The 14,157-nt window shown below is 47.5% G+C and overlaps 1 protein-coding gene across 1 annotated transcript in view; it reads right to left on the bottom strand.

The window, feature by feature from the left end:
* Positions 1-307: 307 nt before the first annotated feature.
* The window catches only part of LOC120064251 (integrin beta-5-like), an 85,590-nt gene continuing 71,740 nt past the window's right edge, over positions 308-14,157 (bottom strand). Inside the window, exons 12-15 of the mRNA XM_039014687.1 lie at positions 6,192-6,292; positions 4,090-4,209; positions 1,932-2,098; positions 308-1,284 (exon numbers count right to left, since the gene is read on the bottom strand). Of these exons, the coding sequence (XP_038870615.1) occupies positions 1,189-1,284; positions 1,932-2,098; positions 4,090-4,209; positions 6,192-6,292 (484 nt within the window). The 3' untranslated portion in view covers positions 308-1,188. The remainder of the gene's footprint in view (positions 1,285-1,931; positions 2,099-4,089; positions 4,210-6,191; positions 6,293-14,157) is intronic.

Raw genomic sequence — 14,157 nt, 5'->3', positions numbered from 1 at the left:
AAGTCCTGCCTCTTCCTGTGGAAACGGGTGAGAGAGAGTTATGTCCAATGGCAACACAGCTAAGAGTCCTTCACCAGCCTCTCCACCAATCCACCCACCCTCACATCATGACAGCAGGGTTACTGCAGCCATACTTAATAGTAGCCTGGGGCCAAATCTCTTAGTGCTGTATCCAAATGTATCTATTTGTTTGGCAATGACAATGACCATAGGGGTTGGATACAGCCCAAACAGATCTGGGTCCAGGCTAACTAAACAGATCAAGACTAGAGTGCAAATGGCGTGTAACAACAACACAATGAGAATAGAGATTCTTAGTCACTTTATGAGACTCTCCTAATAACATCATCATCTGTCGTGTAAAACAAGGATAAGAAAACTAGTGCTCTTTTAATGTTTAGTACCATGATGTCAACGTCATCCAAAAATATGTGCTCTTTTTATGTCATGAACCTGAACGACTCCTGCTGATGTAACGTTACATTATTGAATATTTCCACTTGTTATGAAGGAGGATGCATAGTTGACTGTCAGGAAAGGCATTTTTCAGAGTAAAAAATAATAATATATAAGTTGATGCCTTGTCTGTCTGTACAATGTATATATTGCTGCTTATGTGAAGGAGGAGTTATGGTTTATGTACTTAAAAGTTGGTAAATTCACTCATATTGTCAGTGACAGACATGGTTTCATTGTTCTGTCTACGAAGTCCATTTTGTTTATATAACATCTGCTTGTTAGTTGGAGAAAAGACTCGGAGGAGCACATATTATTATCTTTGTCTTCTTTAAACAAGTTCCAGACCAAGAGTCCATGAATGTTGTTGCTCGTCCTCTGGGCTGTATTCTACTGACATCAGTAAATCACACAGGGCAGACCAGAGCTCAGTAAAGCACACAGGGCAGACCAGAGCTCAGTAAAGCACACAGGGCAGACCAGAGCTTTCACTCACATCTCATCACGTCATGGCAGTGGGTAATTTCCCTTCTCAGTCAGGGAGAGAAAAGGCCACAGGTTCCCCAGAAACAATCCAGACTACTATTTTCACTTCTGTTTCAGTCCGTCATAAGTCTTTGGCAGATCAGATAGATGGTTGAGTTCATTTCTTCATTTCCCAACCCTCTTGGTTCTCTACTTGGACCGGTCCTGCCGTGCCCCCCGCCACACCAACACCCCGTGTGGAGGAGGTCAGTGGGCTGCTCCGTTGTAAGACTTGCTGTACATAGTGAAATCGGTTTCTACATAGTCGTTGGAGATGGGCTGCTTGTACACGGGGTTGGAGGCCTGAGGGGGGGGAGAAAAATGGGTCAGTCAGTTGATTAAAATGCACATATCGAGGCAGGGTGGACATTTGAGGTGCAGCCTCTGAACTTTGGAACAGTCAGTTTTCCAAACAGCTCTCCACCTAAGTGACAGCTCTGTTGTCCATGAAGACATCTGATGGTTTCAATCAACATATGTTTTTTCTCCTGCGGATGCTTCAACTTAGGCTGTTCACACTGATCACATTTAAGTGGTCATACCGATTGTATCATACACAACTATGTTCCCATCCCAGATTCTACATATGTCTTCAGTTAGCTGGAGTGTTATGATATATGGAAACTGTTCCAAACATACACCACAATAAGATTCAATGACCTTGAAATTCCACAACTGTCAGACGTCTACATTACATCTCAACATTTAAAATGGAATGTGCATATATCCTATCCTTCTCAGACATGCAAGTGTCTCATTACTTCTATAGATTTACTCTGGCCCAAAACAGTCAGTAACAGTAATTCACAGCTTTTCATTTGATAGATACTGTAGTCAGTAATAGATAGGACAGTTATCCTTCTCAATGATTCCCATAACTTACACTATTTGGCAAAAAATGTATTTCATATGTAAATCACTGAAGTAGGCAGGTTATACCCCTTCCTCACCATCTCATATCGTGCGCGGGAGCGTGCGCTTTGGAAGCGGGCGAACTCTCTGCGGTCGTGCACGGTGATGACCAGCTTCCAGATGGCTAGCAGCACGATGCCCACCAGTAGGATACTGCCCACCACCGCCAGGAGGACCGTCATGGCGTCCGGCGCTGCGCCACACTCTGGAGACGGGAGGAGAGGCAAACAAACAAACATAAAACAAAGGTTATAAAAAATCTGATATACACAGGAACAAAGAAAATACTCAAAGATTAAGACAAATATAGAACAAGAGATATAGACAGGAACATTGAAATAGACAGACAGACAGGAAAAATAGAGATATTTATTTTTTTAAATTTTTAAATTTCTTTTTTAAAAATTTTATCCCATTTTCTCCCCAATTTTCGTGGTATCCAATCGCTAGTAATTACTATCTTGTCTCATCGCTACAACTCCCGTACGGGCTCGGGAGAGACGAAGGTCGAAAGCCATGCGTCCTCCGAAGCACAACCCAACCAAGCTGCACTGCTTCTTAACACAGCGCGCCTCCAACCCGGAAGCCAGCCGCACCAATGTGTCGGAGGAAACACCGTGTACCTGGCCCCCTTGGTTAGCGCGCACTGCGCCCGGCCCGCCACAGGAGTCGCTGGAGCGCGATGAGACAAGGATATCCCTACCGGCCAAACCCTCCCTAACCCGGACGACGCTATGCCAATTGTGCGTCGCCCCACGGACCTCCCGGTCGCGGCCGGCTGCGACAGAGCCTGGGCGCGAACCCAGAGACTCTGGTGGCGCAGTTAGCACTGCGATGCAGTGCCCTAGACCACTGCGCCACCCGGGAGGCCCCAAAATAGAGATATTTCAAATAAAATTGTATTTGTCACATGCGCCGAATACAACAGGTGTAGACTTTACAGTGAAATGCTTAATTACAAGCCCTTAACCAACAATGCAGTATTAAGAAAAATAAGTGTTAAGTAAAAAATAGGTATGTAAAAAATGAAAGTAACAAATAATTAAAGAGCAGCAGTAAAATAACAGTAGCGAGGCTATATACAGGAGGTCCCGGTACAGAGTCAATGTGCGGGGGCACCAGTTAGTCGAGGTAATATGTACATGTAGGTAGAGCTATTAAAGTGACTACGCATAGATAATAAACAGAGGAGGAGCAGCAGCAGTGTAAAAGTGTGGGGGGGGGGGGGGGGGGGATGCAAATAGTCTGGGTAGCCATTTGATTAGCTGTTCAGGAGTCTTATGGCTTGGGGGTAGAAGCTGTTTAGAAGCCTCTTGGACCTAGACTTGGCGAGCGCCGGTACTGCTTGCCGTGCGGTAGCAGAGAGAACAGTCTATGACTAGGGTGGCTGGAGTCTTTGACAATTTTTAGGGCCTTCCTCTGACACCGCCTGGTATAGAGGTCCTGAACGGCAGGAAGCTTGGCACTAGTGGTGTACTGGGCCGTACGCACTACCCTCTGTAGTGCCTTGCAGTTGGAAGCCGAGCAGTTGCCATACCAGGCAGTGATGCAACCAGTCAGGATGCTCTCGATGGTGCAGCTGTAGACTTTTTTGAGGATCTGAGGACCCATGCCAAATCTTTCCAGTCTCCTGAGGGGGAATAGGTTTTGTCGGGCCCTCTTCACGACTGACTTGGTGTGTTTGGACCATGATAGTTTGTTGGTGATGTGGACACCAAGGAGCTCTCAACCTGGTCCACTTCAGAACATAGAAATAGACAGATCGACAAGACAAATATAGAAAGAGATATATATAGACAGGAACATAGAAACAGACCGATATAGGCAAGAGACAGACCAGAAACATAGAAAAGGGCATGGACAGGATACAAAGACAGGAAGGGATATATACACAGGAAAGTCACAAACAAATATAAACAATGGCTCTTAAAAAACAGGCCTTTGTTTACACGATGACATATAAATCTAATATCATCCTCACACTGTCCAATAGAATGCATGTGCACAAGAGGCCCAGCACAGACTCATAATAATAAACAGATAGGGTCTATTTTCGTACATCAGCAACACATGGCCTTCTGTGTTTGTGTTTTCTTCCTCCATTTCTGTGAAAATGAATGTATGAGGAGAAGCGGTTGGCTGATGGGTTATGTCCATGTTTTCTGTAGCAGAGGATAGTCTTTGACCAGTACTGACCTGGCTCTTTGAGAGCTGTGAGGACTGACATGCCGTTGGTGTGTTCAGAGTACGTGAACTTCATCACACATTCGTTCTCCGTCTTGTACAGGCAGAGGACAGCGTTGGGGTCGTCTGTTTCTGTGAGAGGGGAGAAAAGAGAGAGAGGGAGGCGCTGCTGAGACACAAGCAATAAAACAGCTGGCTAAACGTACAGCTTCACAGAGAGAGGGAGGCGCTGCTGAGACACATGCAATAAAACAGCTGGCTAAACGTACTGCTTCAGGGAGAGAGGGAGGAGAGAGAGAGAAGAAAGAAAACAAGAGAATGGGGAGATATCCAACAGCACAACATTGTGCAAAAACAGATCAACATGTATTATTTTATTGGGAAAGCACTCTTGGATAGTGAATGATTGCACTCCACGGTAAGGACAGAGATTTGCTTTGCTTTCTTGTCCTTGTTTTTGCGAACTCTTTATTATTCAAATATTCTAACTGCCTTGGGGATTGACTGAGGAGACAGACTACCTCCAGCCTTTCCCCCTTGCTTTTCCCCCATAGCCACCTCCAGCCCTTCCTTATCCCCTTCGCTTTTGGCGAAAGATAAGTTCCCGGAATGTACATGAGGAGTCCATTAGGGGAAGTCAGATGGTTGGAATAGCAGAGAGAGAATGCAGTAAAACAGAGCAGCCCTGGAACAGGGAGGGCAGAGCTGGGCCGGGCGACACAGAGGGAAGGGCCTTAAAATAGTTTAACAAGCCCTTCAAATCATGAGCCAAAGTGTCTACGTCTCCGCCAGGCATGCCATCATGATAATTCCCAGACAACTACCATTAACTTATTAATACATTCCTAGGCACAAGTCAAATATATCCCACAATGCTGAGGTGGAGTGAAAAGCTTTTTTTACGTTTAAAAGCCCTGGGACTCTGTTCCACTTACGGGCCATGCTTTTAAAAGACATCACGCGATGACAGTTTAGCTTTATGGTTGCAGGTAAAGTTACATGTTTGTTTTGAGGGCGCGGTAGGGAGGATGTAGGCAGGGCTGCATCTAAACCTGTGGCATGCTTCCCAGTCAAAACAGTTTGCGCATACAGTGCATTCGGAAAGTATTCAGACCCCTTGATTTTTCCACATTTTGTTATGTTACAGCTTTATTCTAAAATGTATTAAATTGTTTTTTCCCCCCCTCATCAATCTACACACAATACCCCATAATGACAAAGCAAAAACAGGTTTTCAGAAATACATGCACATTTTTTAAAAATTCAAAAACTGAAATATCATTTACACAAGTATTCAGACCCTTTACTCAGTACTTTGTTGAAGCACCTTTGGCAGCAATTACAGCATCGAGTCTTCTTGGGTATGACGCGACAAGCCTGGCACACCTGTATTTGGGGAGTTTCTCCCATTCTTCTCTGCAGATCCTCTCAAGCTCTGTCAGGTTGGATGGGGAGCTGCACAGCTATTTTCAGGTCTTTTCAGAAATGTTCAATCGGGTTCAAGTCCGGGCTCTGATTGGGCCACTCAAGGACATCCAGAGACTTGTCCTGAAGCCACTCCTGTGTTGTCTTGGCTGTGTGCTTAGGGTCGTAGTCCTGTTGGAAGGTGAACCTTGGCCCCAGTCTGAGGTCCTGAGAGCAGGTTTTCTTTAAGGATCTCTCTGTACTTTGCTCCATTCCTGACTAGTATCCCAGTCCCTGTCGCTGAAAAACATTCCCACAGCATGATGCTGCCACCACCATGCTTTGCTGTAGAGATGGTGCCGGCTTAAATACATACATGTGACGTGGGGGCTGTATTAGCACAGAGATGGCCAGACACTGTGTGTGTTCATGAGTGTGCTTTACTTTGGTCTGAAGCTACCCTGTCAGAGCAGCTGGGTCATGTCACATTATCTAAAAGAGCTGTAACAATTGTATGTATGGCATGTTTTCGCGAGGCTGTGCCCAGTAAGAGTAGGGGACAGCTAACAGACATGGACAAGGGAAGAGGTACAGTATGTAATGCATTGACACAACTGAAAGTGTTGCAGACGCTAACCACAGACATTGATATGTGTGTCTGCAGGCTAGCTGATGTTAAAGGAACCACAGTCAGTGTGTTGTTTACTCACTAAGCGTTTCCACGGTGATGATCTCATCCTTGCATAGCCGCTGGCAGGTCTGGTTGTCGGACAGTCTTCCAGAGCTGAAAAGCCGGCATTCGATGCATTCCCTGGAGCGGAGAGAGAGAGATGGCGGGAGGGAGGGATGGATAGAGAGAGACAGAGAGAGAGACTGTAAGCGTGGCATAATGACATGCATCATACACGTGGCGTGTTCACAGGAGCACAGAGGTGAACAGACTGTGTGTAAACAGGCATTGAGGTTAAGGTCAGGTTAGGGTCAATGGTCACGCACTAAAAGGTCACCTTTTACCTCTCTCAAATAAGATCCATGTGTGATGATAGGAGCATGTTGTGAGGGTACCCCAGTCCTGACTCCTGACTGATAGCAACAAATTCAAATCAAGGTTTATTGTTTGCATATGATACAGATTTGCATATGGTATCGCAGGTGCAGCGAAATGCTTATGTTTCTAGCTCCAACATTGCAATAATACCTAGCAACAAAATACTAAACAATACACACATAACACCCCCCAAAAATAAATAGAAATATCATAATGAGCAATGTCAGAAACCGGTATATAAATATACACAGTGGCCAATTGCTACGTTGCCGTGGCTTGCTATATAAAGCAGGCAGACAGGCATCCAGTTACTGTTTGATTGAACGTAAGAATGGGCAAAATAAGTGACCTAAGTGACTTTGAGCGTGGTATGATCGTTGGTGCCAGTGACTAGGGTTAATGACAGTGACTAGGGTTAACCCAGAATGGTGCGACAAACAAAAAAACATTCAGTCAGCGGCAGCCCTGTGGGTGAAAACAGGCAAGGATGGCAAGGATAGTGCAAGCTAACAGGCGGGCCACAAACAGACGCAGTACAACAGCGGTGTGCAGAACGGCATCTTGGAACGCACAACTCGTTGGTCCTTGTCACGGATGGGCCATTGCTGCCATTGCTGAATCCTGGTTCCTGTTGCGTCATACTGAAGGCAGAGTCAGGATTTTGCGTAAGCAGTACGAGTTAAGGGCTTGTAAGTAAGCATTTCACTGTAAGGTCTACACTTGTTGTATTTGGCGCATGGACAAATAAAATTTAATTTGAGTCCATGGCCCCATTCTGACTGGTGTCAACGGTACAGGCTGGTGGCGGTGGTGGGGGGAATGTTTTCCTGGCACACATTAGGTCTCTTGATACCAATTGAGCAACGTATCCTAACTGACCTAAGACAGGGAATTTTTACTAGGATTAAATGTCAGGAATTGTGGAAAAACTGAGTTTAAATGTATTTGGCTAAGGTGTATGTAAACTTCCGACTTCAACTGTATATATATATATATATATTATATACACATACATACATACACACACACATATATAAATATATAAAATGGTGTGCAAAGACAGCATGGACAGTATATAAGAGATGTGTAGAGCACAACAGTTATATAGGTAGAGCCATGACTAGAATACTGTATATACATACAGTATATAGTGGGAAAAACAGTATGTCAAATTTTTTTATTTTACCTTTATTTAACTTGGCATATCAGTTAAGAACAAAATCTTATTTTCAATGACGGCCTAGAAACAACTGCCTTGTTCAGGGGCAGAACGACAGACTTTTACCTTGTCAGTTCGGGGATTCGATCTTGCAACCTTTCGGTTACTAGTCCAACTCTCTACCACTAGGCTACCTGTCGCCCCAGTGTTCAATGACGCTGTACATAGGGCAGCAGTCTCTAAGGTGCTGGGTAGAGTACCGGGTGGTAGCCAGCTAAAACAGTGACTAAGGTTCAGGGCAGGGTACTGGGCGGAGGCCGGCTAGTGGTGACTGTTTAACAGTCTGATGGCCTGGAGATAGAAGTTTTTTCTCAGTCTCTCGGTCCAAGCTTTGAAGCACCTGTACGCCTTCTAGATGGTAGCGTGCCCCTGGTGATGCATTGGGCTGACCGCACCACCCTTTGGAGAACCCTGCGGTTGCTGGCGGTGCAGTTGCCGTACCAGGCGGTGCTACAGCCTGACAAGATGCTCTCCATGGTGCATCTGTAGACGTTTGTGAGGGTCTTAAAAACTTCTTATGGCTGGGGGCAGTATTGAGTAGCTTGGATGAATAAGGTGCCCAGAGGTGCCCAGAGTAAACTGCCTGCTCCTCAGTCCCAGTTGCTAATATATGCATATTATTAGTACAATTGGACAGAAAACACTCTGAAGTTTCTAAAACTGTTTGAATGATGCCTGTGAGTATAACAGAACTCATATGGCAGGCAAAAACCTGAGAAGAAATCCAACCAGGAAGTGGGAAATCTGAGGTTGGTCGATTTTCAACTCAGCCCCTATTGAAGATACAGTGGGATATTGGTCATGTTGCACTTCCTAAGGCTTCCACTATATGTCAACCGTCTTTAGAAACTTGTTTGAGGCTTTTACAGCTCTGAAACCAGATTGCATAGCGGAGAAGGTACGGTGGTATTCGAAATGGTCGGTGATCTGTTTGTTAACTTGGCTTTCGAAGAGGGGGATGACAGCGGCAGCTTTCCGTTCTTTGGGGATCTCAGACGATACGAAAGAGAGGTTGAACAGGCTAGTAATAGGGGTTGCAACAATTTTGGCGGATAATTTTAGAAAGAGAGGATCCAGATTGTCTAGCCCGGCTAATTTGTAGGGGTCCAGATTTTGCAGCTCTTTCAGAACATCAGCTATCTGGATTTGGGTGAAGGAGAAATGGGGGAGGCTTGGGCAAGTTGCTGTGGGGGGTGAAGGGCTGTTGACCGGGTTAGGGGTAGCCAGGTGGAAAGCATGGCCAGCCGTATAAAAATGCTTATTGAAATTCTCAATTATCATGTATTTATCGGTGGTGACAGTGTTTCCTAGCCTCAATGCAGTGGGCAGCTGGGAGGAGGTGCTCTTATTCTCCCTGGACTTTACAGTGTCACAGAACTTTTTCGAGTTTGTGCTAATATTTAAGTCCACAGCTTCAATAAATGCGGCCTCAGGATATGTAGTTTCCAGTTTGCACATAGTCCAGTTTAGTTCCTTGAGAGCCGTAGCGGTGTTTGCTTTAGGGGGAATATATGCACGGCGGTGACGATGACTGAAGAAAATTATCTCGGGTGGTAATGCGGTCTGCTTTTGATGGTGAGATATTCCAGATCGGAAGAACAAATGGACTTGAGTTCCTGTACGTTACCACAATCACACCATGAGTTGTTAATCATGAAACATACCCTTCCGCTTTCTTTTTCCCGGAGAGTTCTTTCTTCCTGTCCGCGCGATGGGCAGAGAAATCCGGTGGCTGAATTGATGGGGGCAATGTATCCAGAGAAAGCCATGATTCCGTAAAACAGTGTATATTACAGTCCCTGATGTCTCTCTGGAAGGAGATCCTTGCCCTGAGCTTGTCTACTTTATTGTCCAAGGACTGAACGTTAGCAAGTAATATACTCGGAAGCGGTGGATGGTATGCACTCCGCCTGAGTCTGACTAGGACCTCACTCCTTCTACCTCTTCTTCGGCATCTGCATTTTGGTGCTGCTCCCGGGATGAACAGAGTTACCTCGGGATGTTCAAATAAAGGATCCAGGTCAGGGAAGTCGAATTTCTGGTGAGTGACCGCCGATCGAATATCCAAAAGTTATTTCTGTCTAGACAATACAATAAACTTTCTGAGCAAATAATGTAAGAAATAACACTTGTAGCAGGCTCAAGGGTGTGGGGTTTCCAAGTCACCAAGTTCAATAACAAAACATGCACCAGTAGCACAACTAGAATGCAAATGGGGAGTTTATTAGGGATTTTTGTATACTGGGGAAGAAGGGGGAATTCACCAATTACCTCACAGTCCACAAGTCGTTCCCGTTGTCCGTTCCATTCTCCAGGGGTAATCCTAAAACTCGGGTCCTCAGCCAATCCGGTACACAAGGGGGGTAATCAGACAGTCCAGGTCACAACGAGTAATCACACAGATATTTTTCTCTCTTCTCCCACTCTTCATTACGCATGTCTTTCTCTCCATTCTCTTCCTCTTTGTGCAGACCGCTTCCTCTTTTATCTTCAAGCACTCCCTGGCTTAATGATCCAGAGCCTCGCCTCGTTGGGACAGGAAGTCCATTGAAGGCTTGGGGGTTGAGCCAGCGGGATGCAAGATATCTCCCCTCAATAACCACTCCCCTCACCTCTCCCGGCCGTCTGCCACACACCCCCCGCCTTCAGTCCAGCTCCCTAGAGCATCCCTCCTGGAGAGAGCGTTGGCATTTTCATGGGCTGCACCTGATCTGTGGACGACAGAGAAAGCGAAGGGCTGTAAGGATAGGAACCAGTGGGTGACCCGGGCGTTACTGTCCTTATTCCGTGACATCCAAACCAGTGGTTTCAGCGTTTTCAGCGCCCACTTTATTGCTAGACATTCTTTCTCCACAGTGGAATATCTTTGTTCCCGTGGCAACGGCTTCCGGCTAATGTACATGACTGGGTGTTCCTCACCTTCTTGTAGCTGTGATAGGACGGCATCTACCACGGTTTCGAACGCATCGGTCGGTACCACCAATGGTTTGGAGATGTCCGGGGTCAGCAGCACAGGTCCAGAACACAGTGCTCCCTTTAGGTCCTGGAAGGCTTTCTCCGTCTCCTTGGTCCATGTCACCTGGGCGGGCAGACGGCTCCTGGTCAGATCTGTCAGGTGGCTGGCTAGGTAGGCAAAGTGGGGAATAAATCTCCGGTAGTAACTAGCCAACCCCCCAAATGTGCGTACCTGCTTCTTGGTGAGGGGGCGGTGCCAGTCCCAAATCGCCTCGACTTTCTTCACCTGGGGTTTGACACATCACCTCCCGATCGTGTACCCCAGGTACTCAGCCTCCCGCAGGCTGAGCCGACATTTCTTTGGATTCGCTGTTAGCCCCGCCTCCCGTAAGGCCTGCAGTACTGCGCTCCCCTGGTTTAGATGTGTCTCCCACTCGCTCCCATGTACCACAATATCGTCGATGTATGCCGCCAAGACAGTTTTTGTTCCCAGGCTTCTTTATCCACATCCAGCAGTCCTCGGGGTCGCCTCCCGTACAGGAGTTCGAAGGGAGAGAATCCTGTTGAAGCTTGGGGCACTACTCGGATCGAGAACATCAGGTAAGGTAGCAGCTGGTCCCAATTAATTCCATCAGCCTCCATCACCTTCTTTATCATCTGCTTCAGGGTTCGATTAAACCTTTCCACCAACCTATCGGTCTGCGGGAAAAACACTGAGGTGTGCAACTGGGTTATTTTCATTAGCTTGCATAGATCCTTCATGATTCGCGACATGAATGGGGTAACCTGGTCGGTCAATATCTTGTTGGGGATGCCTACTCGGGAGAACAGGATGACCAACTCACGTGCGATTCCCTTGGTGGCCATGGTGCACAGGGGAATGGCTTCTGGGTACCTGATGACATAATCCAGAATCACCAGAATGTATAGGTGGCCTCGGTTGCTCTTTGGTAGAGGTCCCACCAGGTCCATCGCAATCCTGCTGAAAGGGACTGAAATAATGGTAGGAGAATTAAGGGACTGCGATAATGGGGTTTTGGCACCACCTGCTGGAACTCCGGGCAACTGCGGCAGTATTCTTTCACTGCTCTCTTCACCCCCGGTCCTTAAAACCGTGCCTTGATCCTGTCTAAGGTCTTCTTCACCCCTAGGTGAGCCCCAAGAAGGTGGGAGTGCGCCAAATGCAGGACAGACGGTACAAAGGGACGGGACACCAACAACAACTCCATACATTCGTCATTCTTCTTCACGACCTGATATAGGAACTTCTTCTTTATAGAAAAATGGGGGTAGGCGATTTGACTTACCCATCCACGGGCTTTCCGTCCACCATGGTCACCTGCTGGAGAGCGCTGGCCAAGTTGGAATCCTCCAGTTGGGTTGTGCCAAACCGGCCCGCTAGAGAGGCGGGCTCTGGCGCCACCTCATGGTCAATCGGGAACATGTCTTCCGACTCGCCACCTCTCTCTCCAGTCTGGCTTCAACAGAGTCCCCCTCTGAGAGGGGGTCAGTTGACGCCTGGGGGTCCACTTCCTGGAATCCACACATCCGGGCATCCCTCTCCTGGCGTCTCTCCCACCTCTCCGCCTTCCTCCTCCCTTCTGGTTCCCTCGGTTCCCCACGTCTCCGGACATACTGGTCCACAATTGGCGGAACATCGGGAAATCCCTCCTGATAAGGACCGAGACAGGCAGGTTTGGGACGACTCCCACTGGTCCCATGTGTTGTCCCTTTGTGGTCTGTAGGTGGAAGAGTGTAGTAGGGTAGTCCTTGGTCTCACCGTGTATGCACATAATGGCCACGGTCTCCGCCAGGTTCGAGGACTGGGCGACATCAGCTCGGACCAGGGTCACCATACTCCCGGAGTCCACAAGTGCCGTGGTGTCCTTCCCATTGGCTCTTACCGGGGTGACAGGGGAAGGACCACTCTCCCTAGGCCAGCATGCCATCAGCAAGCCGCAGGGCCGCCCGTTGGCTACCTCACTGGCTGAAGCTAAAGGGATCGGGACATAGCGGTTTAAACAGTTCCAGGCGATGTCTCCCGGCTCACCACACACATTTCCTGCTGTCCAGGTTCAGGAAGGCGTGTCGTCTCGGGGAGCTGACTGTGGGTGTCCCCCTATCCTTGGCCGGGGTCCCGGCATGGTCCTCCTCCCTTTTTCGCTCCTTTGGGCGAGTGGAGGGTCCGCCTTCCATGGTTGTCCTCTGCGCAGAGCCTCCAAAGCCACCTGTTGTCCTTACACCAGTTCCACCAGCTGATCTGCGCCCTGCAGGTTAGCTTGGCTGGCTAACGGTTTAGCTTCGACCGGAAGAGAGTGTATAAATTGATCTATGCCCACTTTCTCAATGGGCGTGAGCGTCAGGGGTTCAGCAGTTAGCCAGCTCTTGGCCAGCCTAATTAGATCATGCATTTGCGATCGGGGGGGGGGGCTGTAGGATCATACGCCCAATCATGGAATCTTTGTGACCTGCTAATCAGGGTGTAACCATACCGGCGCAGGATTTCCTTTTTCAGCACCTCGTAATGCGTCACCTGGTCAACCGACAGACCCTGATAGGTCTTTTGTGCCACGCCTGACAGGAAGGGTGCTAGCAGGCTGGCCCATTGCTCATGGGGCCATTTCTGCTGACACTGTTCCTCCAGCAGCTCCTGATGCATAGCCTGCTGTGCTATGTTCACCTCCACCAGCTGTTTCACCAATGCTTCCATTGTGCTCCGTGTCTTTTTGTTATTGAGCTTGGTTTGGGGTGCCCGCATTCTCCACCATATGTAGAAGGCTCAAGGGTGTGGGGTTTCACATCTGTCTCGCCCTGACCTTAGAGAGCCTTTTTATGTCTCTATTTGGTTTGGTCAGGGTGTGATTTGGGTGGGCATTCTATGTTCTTTATTTCTAGGTTTTGTGTTTCTATGTTTTGGCCGGGTATGGTTCTCAATCAGGGACAGCTGTCTATCGTTGTCTCTGATTGGGAATCATACTTAGGCAGCCTGTTTTGCCACCCTAGGTTGTGGGATGTTGTTTTTTGTTAGCTCTGCGTAGCCTACGGAACGTGACGTTCGTTGTTCTTTTGTTGTTTTGTTTGAAGTTGGGATTTAATAAAGAATCATGAACACATACCACGCTGCACCTTGGTCCTCTTCTTCAGACGAGCATTACAACATCACCAAGTTCAATAACAAAACATGCACCAGTAGCACAACTAGAATGCAAATGGGGAGTTTATTAGGGATTTTTGTATACTGGGGAAGAAGGGGGAATTCACCAATTACCTCACAGTCCACAAGCCGCTCTCGTTGTCCGTTCCGTTCACCAGGGGTAATCCTAAAACTTGGGTCCTCAGCCAATCCGGTTCGGTATACAAGAGGCGTAATCAGACAGTCCAGGTCACAATGGGTAATCACACAGATATTGTTCTCTCTTCTCCCACTCTTCATAACGCACGTTTTTCTCTCCAT

The sequence above is a fragment of the Salvelinus namaycush genome, chromosome 19, assembly GCF_016432855.1.
Source record: "Salvelinus namaycush isolate Seneca chromosome 19, SaNama_1.0, whole genome shotgun sequence".
NCBI classification, from domain to species: Eukaryota; Metazoa; Chordata; class Actinopteri; order Salmoniformes; family Salmonidae; genus Salvelinus; species Salvelinus namaycush.
This window is presented reverse-complemented; position numbering and strand designations above follow the sequence as displayed.